This window comes from Panicum virgatum, chromosome 5K (assembly GCF_016808335.1).
Source record: "Panicum virgatum strain AP13 chromosome 5K, P.virgatum_v5, whole genome shotgun sequence".
NCBI lineage: Eukaryota > Viridiplantae > Streptophyta > Magnoliopsida > Poales > Poaceae > Panicum > Panicum virgatum.
In genome coordinates, this window is record NC_053140.1 from 48,790,277 (window position 1) to 48,817,821 (window position 27,545).

Genomic DNA, 27,545 nt, shown 5'->3' on the forward strand with positions numbered 1-27,545 from the left:
TGAACGGTTAACCGGCCGGCAGTTGACAGGGGCCTTTTAGCCGGCTGATGACGATCACTTAAACAAAGCCAAGAGTTAGTTTCCGAAAGTAACAAAGCTTTGCAGCCTGTGGGCGGCTGAGCCATTCGCGTTGCTTCCTACTCGCCACCGGCGGCCAAGCCGTCTATCAGGGCCGGCCGGAGTGAGCTCCTAATGTGCTCGGCGGGCGCAAAGAGCAACCGGCAAAGCTCCATGTGCGAGCCACGCGATCGAACGCCACCGGCCGCCAGTAGGCACGGGCAACTGACGGAGGTGTCTGTGTCTTGGCTTGCTTTCAGGCACGCATTACTGCATTACATACATATATACAATTTGTACAGACGACCATCCACCTGAGCAACTCCATCCTGAACTTTAACACGAGTGGATGTGTACGGGTGAATTGAGTAAAATCCACTGTAGGTGCTTGAATTTGTACTGAGGTCTCATCCAGGTCCATGTACTTAGAAAACCAGCTAAGCATGTCCTTGAACTTGTGTAATGGTTCATTTAGGTCCAAAATCAGATTTGCCAAGCTGTTTTGTCCAGCCTGGACTCCACGCTGGCCTAGTTGACTCGCTGTGACCAAATTGGACCCAAGCAAAATATGCAGAAAGGCCCCCGTGTGTGTGCTGTGTTTCATTTAGTGGGCTTCCTTCCAGAGTACTGGAGAGTGGAGAGGACGGACGCGGCCGAGTCGCAACTCACGACGCGCGACGAGGCGAAGCTCCGCGGCGGCGACGGGAGAGGGCGCGACCCCCGCCGGCGGCTGGTTCTGCAGCGGCTTCCATGGGAGAGGACGGGACCCCGCTGGCGGCTGCCTTCGGCGCTGCTGGCGGAGGCGACTGGTGCCTCCCTTCTTCATCTTTCATTGACAACAACCAGCCCACTTCAAGACCAGTTGTCCTCACCACAGCAACAAAACAAGGAAGGTCCAAGGCCAAGAATCAGGCAAAGAAGAGGAATGAGACGTCTACTGGAGAGAATCCTGGAAAAAAGAAAAAGAAAAATCCACCAAACCTGAACTGATGGCCATGGTGTAGCTTTTGGGTAGCTTTCGGTACAGCTTTTGGTAAACCTTTTGGGATAGATAGATGGAGCGCGCACACACACAGTTACAAATCTGCTGTGAGGTCTGTGTGTTGGATGTGTTAGTTTGCTTAAGATAGTGACATGTCTAAGATGGATGCTTAATGTTATTTGGAAGTGTGGCTTGTATGCTATTATAGCACCAAACCTCTATATGGATGCTTAATGCTATTTGAAAGTAATGATCAGTGACATTTCAACAAATCTTATTTATAGCACTAATATTCATACATTGTACTGGGATTTAGTACATTCATTTCATAGCCATTAAGGCTGTCGAAGGGGCAGCAGCCATGGCGTCCTGTGCCTAGTGGAGAATAACGAGTGGGGCTGAGGAAAGAGAGGAAATGGGGAAGAAGGGAGAGACGAGAGAGCAATATGTCCAGGGGGGCTTGCAAAACAACCAAAAACATGGCGGGAGATTTCCCACCCTTGCCACCTGTAGGCCACAGTGGAGTCCAGGCTGGACAAAACAGCTTGGCCAATCTGGTTTTGGACCTAAATGAACCATTACACAAGTTCAAGGACCTGCTTAGCTGGTTTTCTAAGTACATGGACCTGAATGAGACCTCAGGACAAGTTCAAGGACCTACAGCGGATTTTACTCGGGTGAATTCGTCGGTACCCTCTTTCAACCGAGCGAGTGCATGATCTCATATCTGGATTCCTTTTTTTTTCCTGAAACTGTCATCTCTGGATACTGGGAACTTTTGGTTTTGATACGCAGATGAAAGAAAAGGAGACCACGAGGCACAGGCGCACGACTTTGGACTTGGATGAGACTAGTAGGACAGGAGTCGGCAGCTATAATATGGTGAAGTGACCAATCGGATGAGAGGGAAATGGAATGGAACAAATCGAGTCTGGTCACAATGATCGTTTCATTGGTTTCCTTGCCTCTACAGGTATTTATGGCTGTGGTTTAAAGGATATCCATGGATATAAAGGATTATTTGAGAAACCTAGAGTTTGATACAATTTGATATGGCACGGTCTCTCAAATTATAGTTTGACCATTCATTTATTTCATATTATAATTGTTATGATTATAAATTTAGACTTATTAGATAGTATATTTGATTACAAATCTATCCATATCAAGTTTGTCTCATAATAGTTAAAACTTGTTGGTCAAAGATTGTAAAGTTTGAACTTGATATGCGTGAACACCTTATAAGAGAGTCTGGATGGAGTAGTTTATTTATATCTTTATTTTTTTTTACTTGGTCATACACTGCTTAAGAGGGGGGGCAAAGACTGAAAAGCAGTAGTGTCACATAGTGTGAGCTTAGAGTAGCTCAAATGAAGCCCTAAGATGCAATGCCTTCAATTGGGAACTCATTAAGAACACTGAATTGGTCGAGTTCTTGAAAATTCAGTGAATGCATTGAGCCTTTTCTTCTCTCTTTCCTTTTGAACTATTCGGACAGTGCATGGATAATTTCGACGCTAGTTGCAAAAAACGATTCATTCCGAAGGACTATGGCCCCGCCATTATTGTGGTCTTGGTACAACACGTGGTATAGTGGAGATTTGACCCCAACAAAGAAACACATTAAGAGAAAAAAAGGTAAACCATGCAGGAACGACAACGACAACGACAACCAACTGGACCATAGGCTCCTGTCAATCTTCCGGTGGCAGATCGCGTGCGCGCAGCGCACGAGCTCACCACGATGACCATGGGCACCTAATGATGCTGGGGGTCCGGTCCTCCAGGGCTCAGGCGCTTGGACTCGTGCGCCGCCGCGCCAACCACAGCGGCGCGCTGCCCCTGGCCGGACGCCGTCTTGAAGCTGTTACTAGAAAACTGGACGGAAAAGCTGACTCCGGCGACGTCCCCCCGACCACCGCCGGCCGGCGTCTTCTCCGGCCGTTCTCTCAAGACCCGCGCGGGTTCCGAGCGCACGACGGCGGAGAGCAGCAAGGCGATGCAGAGGAGGTGGCCCATAACCATACGTGCCATGGGTTCTTCGCTTCGGAGGCTCTGGTATCGTGAGCTGCAGATGATGGGTTCTGGAGCTGCGAGGCACAACGTGCTTATATAGGACCCGTAGAAAGCTCCTGCATTCAGGTCTTTCGAGCCCAATGCATTGCCGAAAAAACAAACAATTCTGTGGACCTCAGCGGTTAACCGGCAGTTTGAGAGGGCTTTTTGGCCGGCTGACGATCACTTAAACAAACCAGAGAGTGTCTGAAAAGTTACTGCACTTTGCATGCCTCCATTCAGATCCCTCGTGCACGGATGCTTCCTTCAACCACTCTCTTCGCTTCGCACTCGCACCAGGGGCCGGCCATCTATCAGGGGCGGCCGAAGTGTGCTCCTAATGTGATCGAGAGACGCAGAGCAACCGGCATTGCTGCTTGTGCGAGCCACGCGATCGAGTGCCACCGGCTGCCAATGGGTAACTGACGGAGCCATGTAGCTGAGAGCGAAATTTCCATCTCCAACTTCAACTCAAGTGGAAACATACGGGTGAATCCGTTGGTATCCCCTTCCAATGAGTGACTTTTCCTTTCGATCCGCCCATGAAAGAAAAGGAGAGCGCAACGATTGGACAAGACAGGTAGGATAGGAGTCGGCAGCCACAATACAATGGAACAGCCAAGTGAAAGAGAAATGAAACGGAACGAATGAGGACTTTTGTAACAATGTTAAAGTTCTTCAACTTTTTACAGAAACACAAGAAAAATTATAGAACAGACACTGCATTCTATTTTGCCTGCAACCTGACCAACGTAGAAGAAGGGTCCCGAAGACCCAACCTATGCAGCAATATAATAGGTCACTCAGAGTCCTACAATAATGCAGAGGAGTCTCGTCCCACACTCGAGGAAAAAGTATACATAACCCCCTCAGGTTTGATGTCTGGACACTTAACCCCCTGAACTCAAAAACCGGGTATTTTACCCCCCAAACTTTGCAAAACCAGACAAATCACCCCTGGTTTTGTGGACAAACCCTGGCCGCCCACAAAACCACCCCAGGGGGTGATTTGTCCGGTTTTGCAAAGTTTGGGGGGTAAAATACCCGGTTTTTGAGTTCAGGGGGTTAAGTGTCCAGACATCAAACCTGAGGGGGTTATGTATACTTTTTCCCACACTCGATGGTAAAGTTCAGATTGAGGATGAGATTAAGAGGCATGGGCATTTCGTAGAGAGCACAAGGGCGCTTCGTACTCGCAAATGCAGCATTGTAGCTCGAAATGGCTTTCCACCGAAGTGTCAATCCCACATTGACATTAATTAGCTTTAGCGGACCATCACATTGGTCTTATCCTGTTTATTCTATTTGTTAGCATTAGTTTTTGTCAGGTGTCCAGCTGTAAATAGAGAAACGATCATTTCTGCGTGATCAGAAACAGTTCTTCAGTTAATGGATTACTTCGCAGCACCAACTTAGTCTACTTCTGGTCCTACACTACTACCTGAGTAAGGATGGATTCGGATGTCTATTCGAATCTCAGATTTTTGGTCATTTTTCTTCGATTATGGATAAATAAAATATAGAATTTACTATATAAATTCATAGCCTTGTATTTAACATTGATCTTGTAAAGATTCATAAAAACTAAACCTCAAATTTATTATATATATTCTCAAATAATAGATATAAAAATTCGAATACGGATCGGATACGGATACGAATCTTTTTTCACCTTTTTAATTGTAGGGAGCAAATAATACATAAAAAAATTTATACAAAATTTTATTCTTATGTGTAATAATATGCTTGATAATATAAAAAAAAGATTAGCATAAAATTTTAAACATATCTATTTTAAAATATCAAATTTGTTCTAAGAATTCGGATGTTTAGATCCATCCCTATACCTGAGTGACTGGATCATTAGGATGTAAAGCAAAATCTCTTTTTCATTATATCACCCATTTAAAAAGGCAAACAAAGTTCACAAATGTGCAGCCCAAGCGCAATAATTGGATTAGAAGAATTTTAAGCCAAAAAAAACTCATCCTAGATAACAGGAAGAACTTAGTAGAGCCATGCCTACTCACAATGGGAGGATGAGGCCCAGCGGCTCAAGCTACAGCTTAACTAACAACATCGATCCTTCTCAAAAAAAAAAAAAACTAACAACATCGATCTAGCGCGCATGCTCGAAAAGTAAACAATGAGAAAGAAACACCAATCCACTGTCTTACGTTCTTAGCCATCTGATATGTTAGTGCAACCGAGTGTGCTGCAACTAGATAACCATAGCAACCAACTAAAAGGCCACAAACTTTTACCAGCTTTTAACACTAACATACCTAACGGTAGAAACAACAAAAATCACTGGCTTTTAAACTTCTCCCCAGCATCAATCTAATTTGAGTGTTCTCACGCTCACTCAAATTAGCATAGATGGAGACAGGGATTGACATAGTGCTCACCTAGTCATTGAGCCCACAGGGTCATATCTCACAACCAGAATTATCAGATTATAAGGTGCTATAGACACTCAACAATTGCTATGCTGTGTGAATGGACACGTCCACGGAAGCCAACCATCTAACAAAATGCACGACGAAGATAGTTTGTTATGTTCAGGATTGCGTTTACACTGGATCCTGAGCTGTTCCGTTGCACTTACATTACCCATGCTCCAACAGGACGAGGCCATTTTCCCCCACACCTGTCCCGCATCAATGCTGTCAAGCACAGAAGCAACCAAGTTACCAAAACAAACTAATAAAATATCAGGATGAAGAACATTGTAACACAGCAACTATATTCTTTGACCATATATAAAAATGCTCTAAATGAATTACTTCTCACGGTAGTGCATGACTTGAATTTACCGAAACCTAGACTCATTTTGGTTTTTGGAGCTTCAACCAGAAGCACTGAATGCACTCGTTGGTGCACAGACAAACAACCCACTTTGGTCTCCACGAATACAGGGCACTACTAATCAGCAAGATCATAGCTGCAGACGTGGCACATAAGAGGTTCTAGCAAAGGCAACATTGAGGAGTTCGTAAATACAGGTAATAATAGTAATGTGATTAGTGGTTAAACATCTACTCAAGCAAATGATTCTGCAAGTGTAAGGTTACATCATAAAGATATATCAAAAGTATATACAAGAAGAAAATTTAGGCCTCAGCCAGAGGCCACGGATTTGATTCCAGATTTTTCCAAAAGCTCCAAAGTTCGACATGGTATCAGGGCTGGCGTTGGCGACGGCGACCGACTCGCAGGCGGCGATAGAGGCCAGGCGCGGCGCCGCCGTGGCCGCCACCGATGGGTCCGAGGCTTGGGGCTGGCGGCCAATAGGGAAGCGGAGCCGGACGAGCCGAAGCGGTCCTCGCTGAAGTGGTGCTGTAAGAGAGAGAATATGAGAGAATAATGGCATGTATTCCTCCAAACCCTAGAAGGGTGGGATATATAGTTCCTATACATGGGCCTCTATACATGAGCTCACGTATACACCAACCCCCCCCCAGTCTGAGCTACCGGCGCAGCGGTGTTCAAGACTGGACAACAAGAAAGCCAACCCCCCCCCGCAGTCTGAACTACCGTCGCAGCGGTGTTCAACACTGGACAAAAAGAAAGTACAAAGGGCAAATACCCCCCACAGCCATAACTAGCCACCGGCTACGTTGAGGCTGGAGCGAAACTCCGAGAAGGTCGAGGGTAGTCCCTTGATGAAGATGTCGGCAAACTGGGAGGTGGTCGGGACATCGAACATCGCCGACGGCGACCCTGTCGCGCACGAAGTGCAGGTCGATCTCCACGTGCTTCGTCCGCTGATGCTGAACGGGGTTGGTGGAGAGGTACACAGCGTTGACGTTGTCGCAGTAGACGAGCGTGCTCTTGGCGAGCGGGCTGTGGAGCTCCGCCAAGAGTTGTCGGAGCCAGGACGCCTCCGCCACGCCGTTAGCGACAGCCCGGTACTCCGCCTCAGCACTGGAGTGGAAGACAACAGACTGCCGCTTGGACGACCAGGAGACAAGGTTGTCGCCCAGAAAGACGGCGTAGCCAGAAGTGGAGCGGCGAGTGTCCGGCAACCAGCCCAGTCAGCGTCGGTGTAGACCACTAGCTTAGAGGTGGGAGAGCGGTGAAGAACCAAGTCAAAGCCAACAATGCCACGGACGTAGCGGAGGAGATGCTTCAGTGCAGCAAGGTGAGACTCCCGGGGATCATGCATGTGAAGACAGACCTGCTGAACGGCAAACTAGGAGGTGGTCGGGACATGGAGTACCCGAACATCGCCGACGGCGATCCTGTCGCGCACGAAGTGCAGGTCGATCTCCACGTGCTTCGTCTGCTGATGCTGAACGGGGCTAGTGGAGAGGTACACAGCGTTGACGTTGTCGCAGTAGACGAGTGTGCTCTTGGCGAGCGGGCTGTAGAGCTCCACCAAGATCTGTCGGAGCCAGGACGCCTCCGCCACGCCGTTAGCGACAGCCCGGTACTCCGCCTCAGCACTGGAGCGGGAGACAACCGGCTGCCGCTTGGACGACCAGGAGACAAGGTTGCCGCCCAGGAAGACGGCGTAGCCGAGCGGCGAGTGTCCGGGCAGCCAGCCCAGTCAGCGTCAGTGTAGACCACCAGCTCAGAGGTGGGAGATCGGTGAAGAACCAAGCCGAAGATAATAGTGAACGGACGTAGCAGAGGAGACGCTTCAGTGCAGCAAGGTAAGACTCCCGGGGATCATGCATGTGAAGACAGACCTGCTGAACGGTATAGGTGAGATCCGGCCGGGTGAAGGTCAGGTACTGCAAGGCATCGGCAAGGCTCCGGTAGATAGTAGGATCAGCCATGGGATCACCCAGATCAGCAGACAGCTTCGCCTGAGTATCGACAGGAGTGGAGCACGGCTTGCAATCAGTGGTGGAGCTGACCAAGATCCTTCATAGCAAACTCCTGCTGCAGAGAGGAGATAACGCGCTCAAGCAACTGCTGACTGGAGGCGGTGAGCACAATATCATCAACATAGAGCAGCAGGTAGGCAGTCTCATCCCCACGGCGGTAGATGAACAGAAAAGTGTCAGCCTTGGCCTCGGTGAATCCCAAAGTCAGCAAGAACGTGGCGAACCGAGAGTACCAAGCCCGAGGAGCCTGCTTCAGACCATAGAGGGACTTGTTGAGCCGGCAGACCATATCCGGACGACTCGAGTCCACAAAACCAGCTGGCTGAGAGCAGTACACTGTCTCTGACAGAGTGCCGTGAAGAAAGGCATTCTTCACATCCAGCTGGTGTACAGGCCAGGAACGAGAGTGCGAACGAGAGGACCGTGCGCACAGTAGCAAGCTTCACCACTGGACTGAAGGTCTCATCGTAGTCCACACCAGGCCGCTGGGTGAAACCCCAGAGAACCCAGCGAGTCTTGTAGCGCTCCAGTGTGCCATCAGCCCGACGCTTATGCGTCCAAATCCACTTGCCGGTGACCACATTGCAACTAGACGGACGCGGCACGAGGTCCTACGTCTGGTTGGCAAGGAGAGCCACGTGCTCCTCTTCCATCGCGCGACGCCAGTAAGGATCCGCCAGGGCGTCGCGGACAGAGAAGGGTACCGGAGAGACCCGCGGCTCGCCCTTCGTGGCGGAGAGAGTCGCGGCCTGAGACGCCATCCGCCGAGTCACCATGGGATGGATATGCCGAGGATTCCGATGGATGACTGGCGGGGGGTACACCGCCGGCTCGACTCGAGAGCGAGTCGGCGGAGGCGGCGGCGGCGACGGCTCCGGTGAAGGCGCCGCAGGAGCCTCCGGAGCCGGAGGCGGCGCCGGTGTCGGCGTCGTACGACGCCGGTACACCTGCACCGGATGAGCGTACCACGGCGGCGCCGGTGTCGGCGCCGAACGACGCCGGTACACCTGCACCGGCTGAGTACCGCGCAGGTGCAGGGGAAGGCACCAGGGCCGCGCGTGGCGCAGCAGGAGACACCGGGTCCGCGCGCGGCACGACCGGAGGTCCAGGGGCCACGCGTGGCACGACCGCGGGTACCGAGGCCGCGCTCGACGCAGCAGGGATCACCAGAAGCAGTGCCGGTGTGCCGGAAAAACCTGCAGGGAAAGGACAGACATGTAACAGTGGATGAATCATCGGATCAGTCGGAAACAGGAACTCCAGCTCGGGGTCAGAAGAAGGTGTGGAGGAGGTGGAGTAGGGGAAATCTGACTCGTCAAAGACGACGTGTCAGGAGATCATGATGCGGCAAGAGGTGAGGTCAAAGCATCGGTACCCCTTGTGGTCAGGAGAGTACCCAAAAAACACACAACGAGCCGAGCGGGGCGACAGCTTGTGAGGAGCAGTGGCGGAGGTGTTAGGGTAACACGCACACCCGAAGACCCGAAGGTGGTCGTTGCGAGGAGGGGTACCGAAAAGAGCGTGGTGTGGAGTGGGAGTAAGAGAAGCAGTGGACGGAAGGCGGTTAAGTAAGTAGGTGGCGGTGTGGAGGCTCTCAGCCCAGAAACGCAGGGGCAGAGGCCTGGATCAGAAGGGTGCGTACGACGTCGTTCGTCGTGCGAATCATCCGCTCAGCTTTGCCGTTCTGAGGAGAAGTATACGGACAAGACATACGCAGCTGAACACCCGGAGAGAGGAAGAAGGAACGGGAGGTGGAGTTATCGAACTCACGCCCGTTGTCACACTGGACGGCCTTAATAGTGAGGCCGAACTGAGTGGACACCCAGGCAAAGAAGTGGAGGAGGGTGGGAAAGGTCTCGAACTTGGCGCGCAAAGGAAAAGTCCAAGAGTAGTGTGAGAAATTATCAACCACCACCAGATAGTATTTAGAGTATAGCCAGAAAGGCTGAGAACAGAAGAGGTCCCCAGGTCACAGTGAACAAGATCAAATGCATGCGCAGCATGCGAAGAAGAAGAAGAAAAGGGAAGTCGAACATGACGACCAAGCTGGCACGCGTGGCGAGGTGCTCAGCAGGAGCCGTAGTACAAGAAACATCTGTACTACGACCGAGCTGAACCAGAACGTCGCGGCCTGGGTGACCAAGACGACGGTGCCAGGTGGTGGAAGACGGCGTCGCAGCAAAATCAGCAGAAGAAGAAGAAGGCGAGAGTGGTGCAGCGGAAGAAGAAAGGCGAAGGGTGTAAAAGGGCACCGTGCTGTCACACCGGAGTAGCGAACGCCGGGAGGCCGAATCCTTTACAGTGAGGCCAGAAGAATCAAACTCCATGGGACAAGAATTGTCAGCTGTAAACTGACGAATAGAAAGAAGATTATGAACCATCTGAGGAGCAACAAGAACATTGGGAAGACGAAAAAAACCAGGAGCAGAACCCACGGCGGTGACAGGAAGGCAAGACCCATCACCAACCATGATGGAAGATGGATAAGAGGGGTGTGGGGGTAGAACAGAAGAGAGGATATCGGCATCTGGGGTGGTGTGGAAGGAGGCACCCGAGTCGGCAGTCCACTCGGCGCTGAAGGACTGCGCCAGTGCGGCCTGGCCCCAACCCCCAGGCCAGGCCGGCTGCTGGCTAGGCGGAGCGGGCGGGGTCCAGAACGGCGCGAACAGGGGAGCAGCACCAGTGAACATGGCCGCCGGCTGGGGCTGAGGACGAGCCCCCCCCCCCCCCCGCCCCTGACCCCGAAACAGCCACATCAGGATGCGCCCTGACCATGGGGCGCTGAAGGATGGCCAGAGCGTACCTCCAGGGGCAGGAGCAGGAGCTCCCGGAGCCGGAGCAGTGCCGCCAGCACCACCACCACCACGTCTCCCCCGCCGCCGACGCCCGCGGCCTCCCCCACCACCGGTCTGGCCGGTGATAGGAGCACCAAGGAGGGGGTCGGGCGGGTCGATCCGGGGTCTAGATCCAGAGGGCGGAGGCTGGTGGGAGGATGAAGCGCCGTGCTCGGGGAAGGGGATGGGCTGGAAAGGGAAGTAGTGCTTCTCCGCGGCGACCCGACGAGTGAGAGCGTCGGCCGCGGAGCGCTCGCGCTCATAAGCGAGGGCAGCCGCGCGGACCCGCTCCTGAGCCGCCACAGCCTCGGACTTGGCGGCGATAAGGGCCGCGTCGAGAGCAGCGTCGGCCGTAGCAGCGCTGGTGGCGATCTGCTGCCCGCGGAAGACGGCGGCGGCGCGTCCGCGGACAGAGGCGCCGCAGGCGCGACCACGGGCGCAGGAAGAGGCGCCGCGGGCGCGGCACGGGCGGCGCCGCCGCCAGGCACGCTCACTCCCGCGGCCCTCGCGCCCTGGGCTGCGGCGAGGAGGGCGTCGCGGCCGCGCCAGGTCCGGCCTGGGCTGCGGCGGCGCCCGCCCCTGGGCCTTGCCGCAGGGACGCTGCCCCACCTGGCTGGCTGTGCTGCGCGCTGTACTGGGCCGCCTGCCCCATCCGCTCCTGAGCCGGCGTTTTGATCGCTGCAGCCCAGTTTCAGTTGGTGCGGCGCACCCAGCTATGCGCTGGCTCGCGAGGCGATCGGCTACGCCGCAACTCCACGGGGCGTCTCAGCAAGGCGGCGGGGCGGCAGGGGCGGCGAGGCGCCTAGGGGGCAGCAAGCCCGCTCCCTGCCCGCCCTGGCTTCGGCCAATGGCGGCGGCACGCTCCCCTGCCCAGGCGCCGGATCGGGGCGGCGACAGGGTCCCGCTGCGGCGGCTCGAATTCGCAGGCCCGGTGGAGCCGGGGCGGCCATCCCTAGGGCCGCGCGCCGGCCGGCGCAAGCCCGGCGGCTGGGGGCGGCGGAGAGGTGCCCTGGGGCAGCACTCCCGCGCCTTGCCCGCCCTGGGCAGCGGCAAGGGCGGCGGCGGCGGCGCCCCATACCCAGACGCCGGATTGCGCGGCGGTAGGGGCGGCAGGCGGCCAGCCCTGGGGAGCAGCACCAGTGAACATGGCCGCCGGCTGGGACTGAGGACGAGCCCCCCTAACCCCGAAACAGCCACATCGGTATGCGCCCTGACCATGGGGCGCTGAAGGATGGCCAGGGCGTACCTCCAGGGGCAGGAGCAGGAGCTCCCGGAGCCGGAGCAGTGCCGCCAGCACCACCACCACCATGTCTCCCCCGCCGACGACGCCCGAGGCCTCCCCCACCCCCGGTCTGGCCGGTGATAGGAGCACCAAGGAGGGGGTCGGGCGGGTCGATCCGGGGGTCCAGATCCAGAGGGCGGAGGCTGGTGAGAGGATGAAGCGCTGTGCTCGGGGAAAGGGGTGGGCTGGAAAGGGAAGTAGTGCTTCTCCGCGGCGACCTGACGAGTGAGAGCGTCGGCCGCGGAGCGCTCGCGCTCCCAAGCGAGGGCAGCCGCGCGGACCCGCTCCTGCGCCGCGGCAGCCTCGGACTTGGCTGCGAGGAGGGCCGCGGCGAGAGCAGCGTCGGCTGTAGCAGCGCTGGTGGCGATCTGCTGCCCGCGGAAGGCGGCGGCGCCGAATGGCGCGTCCGCGGACAGAGGCGCCGCGGGCGCGGGAAGAGGCGCCGCAGGCGCGGCCACGGGAGCAGGAAGAGGCGCCACGGGCACGGGCGGCGGCGCCGCCAGGCACGCCCGCGGCCCTCGCGCCCTGGGCTGCGGTGACAGCGGCGCGGAGGGCGGCGGCGGCCGCGCCACGGCCGGCCTGGGCGGCGGCGGCGGCCGCGCCCTGGGCCTGGGCAGCAGGGACGCTGCCCCTCCTGGGCTGGCTGTGCTGCGCGCTGTACTGGGCCGCCTGCCCCATCCGCTCCTGTGCCGCGTGTGGATCGTTGCAGCCCAGCTGCAGTTGGTGCTGCGCCCCACAGCCAGGCGCTGGCTCGCGAGCGCTCGGCGAGCGCTGCCACTCCACGGGGTTGCGCAGCTTGGCAGCGGGGGCGGCGGAGGCGCCTAGGGGCAGCACGCCCGCGCCCTGCCCGCCCTGGGCGGCGGCAAGGGCAGCGACAGCGGGGACCCCTGCCCAGGCGCCGGATCGGGCGGCGACAGGGTCCCCGCGGCGGCGGCTTCGGGCGCAGGCCCGGTGGAGCCGCGCGGCCAGCCCTGGGGCCGCGCGGCCGGCGGCGCAGGTCCGGCGGCAGGGGCGGCGGAGGCGCCCTGGGGCAGCACTCCCGCGCCCTGCCCGCCCTGGGCAGCGGCAAGGGCGGCGGCGGCGGCGCCCCATACCCAGACGCCGGATTGGGCGGCGGTAGGGGCGGCAGGCGGCCAGCCCTGGGGCAGCGCGGCCGGCGCTCCGGGAGCAGGGAGAAAGGGGAGGAGAGGGAATCCGGCGGCCGCGCAAGGCGCAGGCGCACGCCAAGGGCAGCTGCGGCTAGCAGCAGGGGAGAGAGGAGGGAAGGAGGAGAAGGCCGGCGGCGCCGGTGGCGCCGGCCATGAGCTAGGCTGATACCATGTAAGAGAGAGAGAATATGAGAGAATAATGGTTTGTATTCCTCCAAACAAGGGTCGGATATATAGTTACTATACATGGGCTTCTAGATGGGCCTCTGTATATGGGCTTACACCAACAAGTGCGACGGGGAGGTCGCGAAGGAGGAGCGAGCCGTGCTGTTGGGGTGTCTCGCAGCGGCGCGGGGCTCGCTAAGGCGCGCCCAAGCAGAGGCGGCGCACGAGGCCAGGAAGGTGGAATCGGCTGGCTTCAGCATTGAGTAGGCCCCCGAGGTGGCGCTGGAGAAGTGCGACTCTCCGGCGGTGAGCGCAATGGAGACGTGCATCAGGGCGCAGCTGGAGAGCTCGGTCGAGAAGGACCAGATGGAGGTGAATAAGATGCAAGCAGCGGCAGCTGAACAGGTGGCCGGATTACAGGCTGAAATTGTTGAATTGTAGACGCATTTGAAGGCTTTGAGGGCATTTGCTAGTACTGTCCAGTCCCAAAACAGAGTGTTGGAATTAAGCCCCAACGACAACAAGAAGAAAGGCGAGGTGTACAAGCAGCAGATGGAGGTGAAGCTTCGTGAGCAAATGAAGGAATTGGAGATTCTGCAATCCAGTAAGGTGGATCAGAAGCACAGCGCATTGTTCACTAAAATGGCTGGACTCCAGAGTAAGATTAACCAGGAAAAGGCCAAGGTAGAGAAGATGGAAGAGTATTTCTATAACAACCGCCACGCGAACAGTCCGCAAGGTGACGGCGGACAGTCCGCGAGGCGTCATCCAGATATTTATCTGGATGATCGTGGGACACACCTGTCATTCCTCTCTTCTTCCTCTTTCCTTCCAGAGCCGAGCGGAGCTCGAGCTCCCGCGCCATCGTCGCCACTTGCTTCGATCTCCCTCCTCCGTCCACCAAACCTTAATTCCTTGCGTGGGAACATTCCTCGGCACCTTCTCCACTTTCCCAAACCCCTAAACCGGCTTCTTACGGCCAGAATCACTCCCGCCACCGTCGGACACCATTGGAAGTGCTTGAAGCTTGCTTCACCGCCGATCCGCCTCTCCGGTCGTCCTCCACTCGAACCGACCGCGGGAATGGATTCGTGGTGAGTCCCTTATGCTTCACAGCCTTTTTCCCCTTCCATGGCGTGCCACCGGCGCCGGAGCACGGCCTCCGCCGTCGCCGCCGCCCTTGCTGCCGCCTAGGACGTGGGTCAGAAAGTAGTTATCGCGGACGGTCCGCCGGTCAGGTTAGTTTTGTCCAGAGACGATGTTGCCTCTGGTTGTTTTTGCAAGTTTGACTGCGGACAGTCCGCTATCGGGGAGCGGACAGTCCGCCGTTGAGGCTCAAATTTGTTCCAGAGACGATGTCGTCTCTGGAGGTTCGCAGGGGTGAACTACGGACGGTCCGCCACTAGGGCGCGGACAGTCCGCCACTAGGTATTCCAGCTAAAGTAAACTAGTTACATTTTTGGACTGCACTCATTTATTTCATATGCATACGTGTAGCATCCGCTTCTGAGGGCGCCATCTTTGAGGTGATCGCGGCACCACAAGAGCAGACGACGCAAGCCCAAGAAGAGAGGTGTGAGCACCCGGCCCAAGGCCCGTCTGACCCCAGTGTTGAGCAGCAGGCGCAAGGCAAGCCCCGGTGCACATCCTAATATTTTAAATTATGACCCCTATGTATGTTTCTACTACTTGTGCATTAAGTTCAGGAATTGTTTGGAACTCTAGTTGCATGATCCATAGGATTCCCTGAGTTATACTAGCATGTATAGGACGATATTTGTGCTAAGCTTAATGTTACCGGTAGAAGACGAGTGGTCTCCTGCACTCGCGAGATGTAGGATGTTAGGAGCCGAGTAATTTCCGGTTACTCGCGAGATACATTACTATCTTTATATATAATTCAGTATTTGAGAATTGTTTTGAAATGGATATGGAAATGTGAGACCGGGCGGGGATGATGGATAGGTATGGCAGCAGGACAGGGTTTCTGGGTGTCTTAGCCCTGTCTGTGTCGATTAAGGACCGGTCGTTGTGGCAGTGCTGATCGGGGATTGAATTGTACTAACCGCATGCCGGGAGTAGGAGGTAGTCGAAACCGGTAAGCCTAGTACTGCCTTGCTTCGAAAGTACAGGACTCCATCTCACCTCCTGGGGTAGTCGAGTAGTCGCAGAGAAATGGGGATGTATGTATTACTTTTGGTGGTCTCATGTTGAGCTCGGCTGACCATATGATGGTGGGGCGGTCCTGTAGTTCGAGGCGGGGAGGGGAAGGGTTGGTGCGTGTGGTCCGACGGGGCTTACACGTGCCGTGTTGGTTAGGTTCACCTTGCAAGGTTAAATCGGATCGATTCGCCGTGTCTCGCGGTTATGAGGGCCTTGGTCTCTTTGTCACACCGTAGCAAAAATGTAGAGTGTGAGTTAGGTATGTTTATATAAAATATTGAGCTCATTGAATTATTTTGCTTGCATTACCTTGATTTCTATAGTAGGTCTTGCAAATGTTAGATAAGAGTTAATTTATATAGAACCTGAGGCTAAAATAATGAAAGTAAGGAATTACTTTAGTTGCCTGTTTTCTGCAAAAGAACCACCAGCCAAAAGCCTTGCATGTCTAGCTATGTGGGCTAAGTTATACCCACTGGTCGGGTAAGCCTTGCTGAGTATTAGAATACTCAGGGTTTGTTGCCAACATTATTTCAGGACACGCAGACATAGACTTCTGCCCCTGCTGCGCCAAGTTCATTCGTCGGGATGCCGAGGGATGGGAGGTCGTGGAGCCAGACGTTTAGTTAGGGATCTCCCTAAGGCACCTTTTTTGTAGTTGTAGGCCCTTTCCTCTAGTTGAACCCGGATCTCAGTATCACGAGGTTTGTAAATTATGTATTTATTCAACTTGGTTTGTAAAAACTTAAGGTAAAGTCTTATGTATATTTGTTATATTTTCATTTATGTGTCGTGCTTGTACCATCTGCGCCCACCATCGCGTGGGACTATCGGTGATGTTTCGATCGGGACGTGGGTTGCGAAAGGATCGCCAAATTAAGCCGTTAAGCTAATGAGCCTGATGTGTTCAAATGACGGCCATTACGCTTAATTAGAGTTTTAATTTGGCGGTTCTGTCAAAGCTGGTATCAGAGCCGAAATGCACCGAGGGTGGTACAGGCATGACTAATTTCAAGTTTTTCAAAAAAAATATAAAAATGGGTTTTGAGCGTAGGGCGAGCATGCATCTCATTTTTGTAGGGTTTTTGGGGTTTTTCCGTGGGAATTGATGGGGGTGTGAGTCTACGATCCTAAGGACCTTTGTAGATGACGTACAGATCGAGAGGGTTGGTAGGGGGGCGTGAAAGGTTGCGAGGGTGTCGTCGGCCGGACCGGAGGCACTGTTGCGAGGCATGTTCAGCGGACAGTCCGGTTAGGACCCGCGGACGGTCCGCCGGACATTGAGAAAAAAAATTTTACCAAAGCCGAGTGGAACTGAATCTGGTTGACAGTGCGCGCGGCAGACGGTCCGCAGACTCTCCGCGGACGGTCCGGTCAGTTAGGATTTTGGTAAAGCGGACGGTCCACCCATGTTCTGCGGACGGTCCGCCGTACAATTTTCGGCTGGACCAGGGCAGCTCGGTCAGACCAATTGGTGGCGCCGATCGATCGCCTGGCCCACCTACAAGCATCATTCGGAATTGTTGTGAAGCGCTACATTCTGCATTGTGCCATGATTAGCAAGGATTAGTTGCTATCGGTTTTGTCTTAATTTATCTGGATGATGGAACTAACCTCGTCATGGTTGAATGCAGAATGGGAGAACCACCGAACCCTCCTGAGTTGGCCCAGGCCATTGCGGCCATGCTCACTGAGCGCGATGAGCAGACGGCACTCCTCCGTGAGCTTGTGGCGCAGGGCAGAGCGCCGCAGCCTGGACATCACCACCAGCCGCCTGCTCCTGGATATCCAGAGTTTCTGGCTACTCAACCACCGCTCTTCCATAAGGCGGATGAACCGCTGGAGGCAGACAGCTGGCTTCGGACTATTGAGTCCAAATTCACCCTCCATCAGTATAATGATGGGGACAAGGCAGGATTTGCCGCTCAGCAGCTTAGGGGCACAGCACGCACATGGTGGGACAATCATGTGGCAATGTTCCCCGCGGACACCCGTTTCACTTGGGAACAGTTCAAGGAAGCCTTCAGAGCGCATCATATTCCTGCAGGGGTTATTCGCAGGAAGCTCACCGAGTTCTTGGCCCTGAAGCAGGGCAATAACAGTGTACTACAGTACTCCCAAGCATTCAACACTCTCTCACAGTATGCTGGGTACCATGTGGACACTGATGAGAAGAAGCAGGCCTGCTTCAGGCAGGGGCTCAGTACCAAGCTCCAGGATCGCTTGGCGATGGTCAGGTTCGACAGTTTCAGTGAGCTAGTCAACGGGGCTATCATACAGGAGGACGCCCATCTAGCTCACAAGGCAGAAAAGAAGAGAAAGGCGCCAGCAGCGGGATCTTCTAGCAGTGCCCCTCAGAGGTTTCGCTTGGTGCAGTCGGGCCCACAGCGAGCCCCTTTTCAGCACCAGCCACAGCAACAGTGGGGATACAGGCCCCCTCAGTACACTCAGCCACAAGGGACGGTCAGGCCTCCTGCTCCTCAGCAGAATGAGCAGAAGGTCTGGGTGCAGCAGCCGGGGTTGCGCCCCAACCTGTTTCCGTGTTACAACTGCGGACAGCTGGGTCATTTTGCACGGAACTGTCCAATGCCAACCAAGCAAGGCCAGCAATCGAATCAGCAGGGTCAGAAACAGAGTGTTGTCCACTTCAAGCCTGGGCAAGTGCACTACACCACCCTCGAGGGTATTCCCGAGGGAGCTCCGGTGATGGCGGGTATGTTTTCTGTAAACGATCATTCCGTCACTATATTGTTTGACTCTGGGGCATCTCATACGTTCATTGGCAAGGAGTGCGCCATTAGGCTGGGATTGAAAATAGAGAACATGCCAAATCCATACAATATTCATTCGCCCGGGGGTCAATTAATTACTAACCAAGTTGTCAGGCGAGTACCTCTCCAGTTACAAGGAAAAGGATTTATAACGCATCTTATAGTACTCCCAACTCAAAGAGTGGATATTATACTCGGCATGAACTGGATGAAGGAACAAGGAGTTCTTTTGGACACTAATGCACATTTGGTGCACATAAAATTATCTGACCAAGAGTCTATGACCTTGTCTTTAAAGAACATTGAGTCAACGACTTCCACTGTGAATCACACTGAGGGCAAGGTTTTGGCTGACATACCAGTGGTGCGTGAGTACCCGGACGTTTTTCCAGAGGATCTACCCGGGATGCCACCGGACCATGATGTGGAATTTGCCATTGAATTGCAACCGGGTACGGCACCGATATCTAGGAGACCTTACCGGATGCCACCCAATGAGCTAGCAGAGTTAAAGAAGCAATTGCAGGAATTAATTGATAAGGGCTACATCCGTCCTAGCAAGTCACCCTGGGGCTGTCCTGCACTCTTTGTGAAAAAGAAGGATGAAAGCCTCAGGTTGTGTGTGGACTACAGACTTCTAAATGTCGTCACAATCAAAAATAAATATCCCCATCCCCGGATCGATATTCTGTTTGATCAGCTATTCGGGGCCAAAGTATTTTCCAAAATTGATCTCCGCTCTGGCTATTATCAAATAAAGATTAGAGCTGAGGATATTCCCAAGACGGCTTTTTCCACCAGATACGGACTTTTTGAATATCTGGTCATGTCTTTCGGGCTAACCAATGCACCTGCTCACTTCATGTATCTCATGAACTCAGTGTTTATGCCTGAGCTCGATAAATTTGTCGTGGTTTTCATCAACGACATTCTTATATTTTCTAAAAATGAAGAAGAGCACGCAGAGCATCTCCGCATTGTACTTCAGCGCCTGCGGGAGCACAAGCTGTATGCCAAATTTAGCAAATGCGATTTTTGGCTCAAGGAAGTCCAGTTCTTGGGCCACATCATCTCGGACAAAGGGATTTCTGTTGATCCTAGCAAGATTCAGGATGTCCTGGATTGGCAGGCTCCTACCTCTGTTCCTGAGATTCGAAGTTTTCTTGGGCTAGCAGGATATTATCGCCGGTTTGTACCGGAGTTCTCGAAAATTGCTAGGCCCATGACTGAATTACTCAAGAAAGGAGTGAGATTTAGTTGGGACAATAAGTGTGAGCAGGCTTTTCAGACTTTGAGAAAGCTTTTAACGTCAGCCCCTGTGCTGGCTCAGCCAGATATCACTCGACCATTTGATGTTTATTGTGATGCATCAGGTACGGGCCTCGGCTGCGTCCTTATGCAAGATCAGCGGGTGATAGCTTATGCTTCCAGAGCACTTAGGCGACACGAAGAGAATTATGCCACTCATGATTTGGAATTGGCAGCAGTGGTGCATGCGCTGAAGATTTGGCGTCATTATCTTCTGGATAATCCTGTGCATATATACTCCGACCACAAGAGTCTAAAGTATATTTTTACTCAGAATGAGCTGAACTTGCGCCAGAGACGGTGGTTGGAATTGATTAAGGATTATGATCTGGAAATCCACTATCACCCTGGCAAGGCTAATGTGGTAGCAGATGCATTGAGCAGAAAGGCAAGTTGCAACTGTATCTCAGCAACACCTATGCATTCCACTCTATGCCAAGAGATGGAGAAGTTGAATTTGGCTATAGTAGCTGAGGGTACACTTACTCATATCACCCTCACTCCAACACTGCGGGATCAAATTATTGCCGCTCAAAGAATTAACATTGGCATGGAAAAGATTAGGCAGAGGTTCATGGAAAGTGACCCTCGTGTGGCATGTTTTCGGCTAGATGGCGAGGGTGTGTTATGGTTTAAGAACCGGCTGGTGGTACCTAAGGATTTAGAACTCCGGAAACAAATCCTTGATGAGGCTCACCTCTCTAGGTATTCTGTCCATCCTGGCAGCAACAAAATGTATCAGGACCTGAAACAGCGGTTTTGGTGGACAAGGATGAAGCGGGAAATCGCAAGTTATGTGTCAGAATGTGACACCTGTCGGAGGGTTAAGGCTAGCCACTTGAGATCAGCCGGCCCCTTGCAGCCATTGATTATTCCATCCTGGAAGTGGGAAGACATTAGTATGGATTTCATCGTCGGTCTACCCAAAACTTCCAAGGGGTATGATTCGATATGGGTTATTGTAGATCGTCTCACCAAGTCGGCCCATTTTCTACCGGTAAAGACCACACATACGGCGAAGCAATACGCCCAGCTATATATAGATCGCATAGTGAGTCTTCATGGAATTCCAAAAACAATTATTTCGGACCGGGGTGCTCAGTTCATTGCCCGGTTTTGGGAGCACTTTCATGCCGCCCTCGGCACTCGGCTCCTCCGCAGCTCGGCTTATCATCCCCAGACTGACGGTCAGACAGAGAGAATAAATCAAATATTAGAGGACATGCTTAGAGCTTGCGTGCTCACCTACAGTCAGAAATGGGATGAGTGCTTGCCATTGGCCGAGTTTGATTATAACAACAGTTATCAAGAAAGCATTAAGATGGCTCCATTTGCGGCCTTATATGGACGGAAATGCAGAACGCCTTTGAATTGGTCAGAAGCGGGGGAGAGAACTTTCTTTGGGCCCGATATGGTGAATGAAGCAGAAGAGCAGGTTCGGGTCATTCAGGAAAATTTGAAGATTACCCAATCCCGACAAAAGAGTTATGCGGACAAGAAGCGTCAATCCACCCTGTTTCAAGTGGGGGATCATGTCTATCTGCGGGTATCTCCAATGAAAGGGGTTCAACGGTTCGGGGTGAAGGGAAAGCTCGCACCTCGTTATGTTGGGCCTTTTCTTATTGTTGAGCAATGTGGGCCAGTGGCATACCGTTTGGAGCTTCCTGCCCACTTATCCGCGGTTCATAATATATTCCACGTATCTCAGTTCAGGAAATGCCTCCGTGTTCCAGAGAAGGTGCTTGACATTGAGAAACTACAAGTGGAACCCGATCTTGTCTATCCCGAATACCCAATCAAAATTGTTGATCACAAAACCAGGGTCACTCGGAATCAAACCAGTGATTTCTATAAAGTGCAATGGAGCAATCACTCCGAGCGGGAAGCTACTTGGGAGACGGAGGAATTTGTTCGGGCTAAATGTCCGGAATTACTACAAGTCTATCAAGGTACACACCAATTTATAACTCTCCCTTTAGCGATTCATTAAATCTCGGGGCGAGATTTCTTTTAGGGGGTAGGATTGTAACAACCGCCACGCGGACAGTCCGCGAGCTGACGGCGGACAGTCCGCGAGGCGTCGTCCAGATATTTATCTGGATGATCGTGGGACCCACCTGTCATTCCTCTCTTCTTCCTCTTTCCTTCCAGAGCCGAGCGGAGCTCGAGCTCCCGCGCCATCATCGCCCCTTGCTTCGATCTCCCTCCTCCGTCCACTAAACCTTGATTCCTTGCGTGGGAACATTCCTCGGCACCTTCTCCACTTTCCCAAACCCCTAAACTGGCTTCTTACGGCCAGAATCGCTCCCGCCACCGCCGGACACCATTGGAAGTGCTTGAAGCTTGCTTCACCGCCGATCCGCCTCTCCGGTCGTCCTCCACTCGAACCGACCGCGGGAATGGATTCGTGGTGAGTCCCTTATGCTTCACAGCCTTTTTCCCCTTCCATGGCGTGCCGCCGGCGCCGGAGCACGGCCTCCGCCGTCGCCGCCGCCCTTGCTGCCGCCTAGGACGTGGGTCAGAAAGTAGTTATCGCGGACGGTCCGCCTGGGAGGCGCGGACGGTCCGCCGGTCAGGTTAGTTTTGTCCAGAGACGATGTTGCCTCTGGTTGTTTTTGCAAGTTTGACTGCGGACAGTCCGCTATCGGGGAGCGGACAGTCCGCCGTTGAGGCTCAAATTTGTTCCAGAGACGATGTCGTCTCTGGAGGTTCGCAGGGGTGAACTACGGACGGTCCGCCACTAGGGCGCGGACAGTCCGCCACTAGGTATTCCAGCTAAAGTAAACTAGTTACATTTTTGGACTGCACTCATTTATTTCATATGCATACGTGTAGCATCCGCTTCTGAGGGCGCCATCTTTGAGGTGATCGCGGCACCACAAGAGCAGACGACGCAAGCCCAAGAAGAGAGGTGTGAGCACCCGGCCCAAGGCCCGTCTGACCCCAGTGTTGAGCAGCAGGCGCAAGGCAAGCCCCGGTGCACATCCTAATATTTTAAATTATGACCCCTATGTATGTTTCTACTACTTGTGCATTAAGTTCAGGAATTGTTTGGAACTCTAGTTGCATGATCCATAGGATTCCCTGAGTTATACTAGCATGTATAGGACGATATTTGTGCTAAGCTTAATGTTACCGGTAGAAGACGAGTGGTCTCCTGCACTCGCGAGATGTAGGATGTTAGGAGCCGAGTAATTTCCGGTTACTCGCGAGATACATTACTATCTTTATATATAATTCAGTATTTGAGAATTGTTTTGAAATGGATATGGAAATGTGAGACCGGGCGGGGATGATGGATAGGTATGGCAGCAGGACAGGGTTTCTGGGTGTCTTAGCCCTGTCTGTGTCGATTAAGGACCGGTCGTTGTGGCAGTGCTGATCGGGGATTGAATTGTACTAACCGCATGCCGGGAGTAGGAGGTAGTCGAAACCGGTAAGCCTAGTACTGCCTTGCTTCGAAAGTACAGGACTCCATCTCACCTCCTGGGGTAGTCGAGTAGTCGCAGAGAAATGGGGATGTATGTATTACTTTTGGTGGTCTCATGTTGAGCTCGGCTGACCATATGATGGTGGGGCGGTCCTGTAGTTCGAGGCGGGGAGGGGAAGGGTTGGTGCGTGTGGTCCGACGGGGCTTACACGTGCCGTGTTGGTTAGGTTCACCTTGCAAGGTTAAATCGGATCGATTCGCCGTGTCTCGCGGTTATGAGGGCCTTGGTCTCTTTGTCACACCGTAGCAAAAATGTAGAGTGTGAGTTAGGTATGTTTATATAAAATATTGAGCTCATTGAATTATTTTGCTTGCATTACCTTGATTTCTATAGTAGGTCTTGCAAATGTTAGATAAGAGTTAATTTATATAGAACCTGAGGCTAAAATAATGAAAGTAAGGAATTACTTTAGTTGCCTGTTTTCTGCAAAAGAACCACCAGCCAAAAGCCTTGCATGTCTAGCTATGTGGGCTAAGTTATACCCACTGGTCGGGTAAGCCTTGCTGAGTATTAGAATACTCAGGGTTTGTTGCCAACATTATTTCAGGACACGCAGACATAGACTTCTGCCCCTGCTGCGCCAAGTTCATTCGTCGGGATGCCGAGGGATGGGAGGTCGTGGAGCCAGACGTTTAGTTAGGGATCTCCCTAAGGCACCTTTTTTGTAGTTGTAGGCCCTTTCCTCTAGTTGAACCCGGATCTCAGTATCACGAGGTTTGTAAATTATGTATTTATTCAACTTGGTTTGTAAAAACTTAAGGTAAAGTCTTATGTATATTTGTTATATTTTCATTTATGTGTCGTGCTTGTACCATCTGCGCCCACCATCGCGTGGGACTATCGGTGATGTTTCGATCGGGACGTGGGTTGCGAAAGGATCGCCAAATTAAGCCGTTAAGCTAATGAGCCTGATGTGTTCAAATGACGGCCATTACGCTTAATTAGAGTTTTAATTTGGCGGTTCTGTCACAATTTCACAACAAAGAAACTGGTGGAGTTGGCTCAAATATTTTTGGCGAAGAGCTCAGAACTATTGTCAGATTCAATTATATCAAAGGAGATACGACAATCCTGGGTAACGTTGTCAGTCGTGCTCATCCTGACAAAGGTATGTCTTGTGCAAATTGGATACTAGATTCAGGTGCATCTAGACATGTTACGGGTACATTAAGTGAATTTGCATCATATAGTTCTTTCCCTCCCACACGTAAAGAGACTATTCAAACTGCTGATGGAACTGCTCAGCCTATTAAAGGTGCCGGGACAGTCCAGTGCACTCCGTTAATAAATTTGTCATCAGTTTTATATGTCCCCTCCTTTCCTGTTAATCTGGTATCCTTAAGTGCTTTGGTGGATCATATGGATTGTTGTGTGACTCTCGATCGAGAGAATTGTTCAATTGAGGATAGAAAGACAGGAAAGATGCTTGGGAGTGGCATTAGACGAAATGGTCTATGGTTCTTAGATAGAAGAACAGATAAATCCTCATGTACTGCTTTGGCAGTTGCTACTAGTGAAATGGAGGCTAAGGTGATACTTCAACACTGTCGATTGGGACATATGTCCTTTGACACTATGTGCAAAGTGTTTCCTGATATTATGAGTAAGGTTGACAGGAGCAAGTTGTTGTGTGATGCATGTGAATTTGGGAAGCATACCAGAGCATCCTATATTAGTAGAGGACTCCGAAGCACTTTACCCTTTGCATTAGTCCATTATGATGTTTGGACATCCCCTGCGGTCTCTATTAGTGGAATGAAGTATTTTGTGACATTTATTGACTGTTATTCTCGTATGACATGGGTATATCTCAGGCATAAAAGTGAGGTACTCAAATGCTTTAAGGATTTCTATGCATGTGTTAAGAATCAATTCAATACTCAAGTACGGGTGATCAGAACTGATAATGGGACTGAGTATGTGAATAATGAATTTGCTAATTTCCTATCAGTTGAGGGAATATTGCATCAAACATCTTGTCCGGACATACCTCCACAAAATGGAGTAGCTGAAAGGAAAAATCGTCATCTCTTGGAAGTAGCACGGTCCCTTATGTATACAATGAATGTGCCAAAATTCTTATGGAGTGAGGCAGTTTTGACAGCCACATCTTATCAACCGTGTCCCATCAAGAGTGCTTCAGACGAAGACTCCTTATGAAGTGTTATTTCGGAAGAATGAATTCATTGTCCCACTTAAGGTGTTTGGGTGCACTTGTTTTGTTAGAGACCATAGACCTTCAGTGGGAAAGCTCAATCCACGTGCAATAAAGTGTATCTTTGTGGGATACTCTTCAGTACAGAAGGGCTACAAGTGCTGGAGTCCGAGTGAAAGACGCTTATTTGTGAGCATGGATGTTACATTTAGAGAGTCAGAGCCTTTTTATGGAGAGAAGACAGATTTGAGTTCTTTATTCTCTAGTCTTGACTCCAATATCACAACTAGCGATGATCAGGAAGAGGAGAGTGAGGATTCAACTATGAGAGGAGGTGATGACTAACCAAGAAGAATGGAGGCCGTAATTGGATCAATTCCACGCTCGATTGATGAACCTAATTCTACAAGTGCAGATGAGGCTAGTCGAGAGGGGGAGAATAGTAATGTGATTAGTGGTTCAACATCTACTCAAGCAAATGATTCTGCAAGTGTAAGGTTACATCATAAAGATATATCAAAAGTATATACAAGAAGAAAATTTAGGCCTCAGCCAGAGGCCACGGATTTGATTCCAGATTTTTCCAAAAGCTCCAAAGTTCGACAGTAATAAAATCACATGGTTGTGCAGTCGATCAGTATTAGCTCTTTCCAGCCTAAAACGTGACTACAAAGTAATCTGATAAGACTGCATGCAAGGCACAAATCAAAATGTTGTGCAATATAGTGTAAATAAGCATACATCAAGTGTACCATCTCAATTTTGATTTGGAACCCATATTTCATCAAATAACCTAAGCATTTCAGGCGATGTGGCTGCAACCATGGCAAAAACTGGTGATGGGGCTGAATAAGTGGAGGCTAAGGCCCCCAATGAAAACTTAATTTGGGCCACGGAAAATGATAGGTACCACTTATAATTATAATGAACTAAGCTTAAGTCAATAACATAAATTGAAATAGGGTTTGCTAACTTACGGCGTTAATGCTGCCAACTTCCTCAAATAAGTACTTCTTGGATCTCAGGCCGTTCGCAAATTTCTGAATCGAGCAAATGTTCATGTGGTGAAGGGATAACAAGTTCAATATAATATCCATAAATATAAAATTGAAATTGTAAAAAAAACATTCAGTTAGGATATTTTCTCCTCAAACATTGGGTGGTTTAACATCAGCATGTTATTGTTGTTAACAATAGCCCGAACTGCTAGCTCTTTAGCTTCTGCATGTTTCCTTCTCAATAAAATGCATATCTGCAAACAGAAAATATTAAGCGAAATTGACTTTAATCTATATCCATCTGCATACAACTCAGGAATATAATCATGATGATACAGCATGTTAAAGAAAGGTTACAATATTAGGAGAGTAAAACATAATTGTTTTTTTAAATGAGACGGGAACAGCTGAAATTTTCAAAACATTAAGTTCTCAGGCTATATATCAATTCAAATGATAACCAAGCATCAGTCGTACTCTAAGAGAGCCATGCTAAGATGCATCACATCCTTACGTTATAGGGTTTTCTTTAGATGGTATAGTTGCAAAACCTTTTTTTATGTAAGCTTAATAAAGCATTAGAAAACCTCTACAGGTAGTTTCATATAGCAAAGCTATTGGTACTCTAGTTATAGCATCCCGGACAAAGATAATAAAACATTGGACCATTCTTTTATGGTAAAGTGTTTGGCAGATTTACTCACATCTTCAAGCTCCTTTCTACAAGCCTCAGCTTTTTCTAAGTTTCCATCATTTTCTAACAGCATAGGCAACTCTCGATCTGAAATGTCTCCCATCTCAGATGGCATATGTGAAGAGATCATATCCACATGAGCTTTTGGAGTTCCACTTCCCAGAATCTAACAAGTGAAATCAATAAGAAGATGGTAATTAACACAATGCTGATTCCAAATGCAAGCGAAGTTTTTTCTTTCCACAATCTGGAAATGAGAATTGACAAATGGTCTCTGTAGTAATATTATATTTTTTTAAACGAAATAAATATATGTATTTATGCTATTTCTTGACAAATTTCTTGACATTTTCTTTCATTCAAGGTTCCATTGATGTTAGTGATCATTGTTTCAGAACTTTTGACTATGTACTGCGATGACCTATATTTCCCATCAGATGTAACAATATGATACATATACTTGCAAATCTTCAGAATTTTCATGACACTTACCATTTCATTTCCCAACTCTGGAACAGTTTGAGGTGATTTTCTGCATGATCATTTGCAAAGTTGTTACTTCCAATAGAAAGACTTCACATAGTCATAAAAAATATTATTAACTATT

At 51.3% G+C, this 27,545-nt stretch overlaps 1 protein-coding gene across 5 annotated transcripts in view; it reads right to left on the reverse strand.

Annotated features, from left to right (window-relative positions):
• Window positions 1–5,248: 5,248 nt before the first annotated feature.
• LOC120708079 (uncharacterized protein At4g18490-like) overlaps window positions 5,249–27,545 on the reverse strand; it is a 31,315-nt gene continuing 9,018 nt past the window's right edge. For 2 of the 5 annotated variants that reach the window (XM_039993185.1, XM_039993182.1), the window contains 5 exons: window positions 27,431–27,470; window positions 26,949–27,104; window positions 26,388–26,498; window positions 26,224–26,301; window positions 6,055–6,433 (listed from right to left, as the gene is read on the reverse strand). In XM_039993185.1, the coding sequence (XP_039849119.1) occupies window positions 6,215–6,433; window positions 26,224–26,301; window positions 26,388–26,498; window positions 26,949–27,104; window positions 27,431–27,470 (604 nt within the window). In that variant the 3' untranslated portion in view covers window positions 6,055–6,214. Of the gene's footprint in view, window positions 5,761–6,054; window positions 6,434–26,223; window positions 26,302–26,387; window positions 26,499–26,948; window positions 27,105–27,430; window positions 27,471–27,545 lie in introns of those variants that run through there. The other 3 variants (XM_039993187.1, XM_039993183.1, XM_039993184.1) reach the window with 3 other exon arrangements.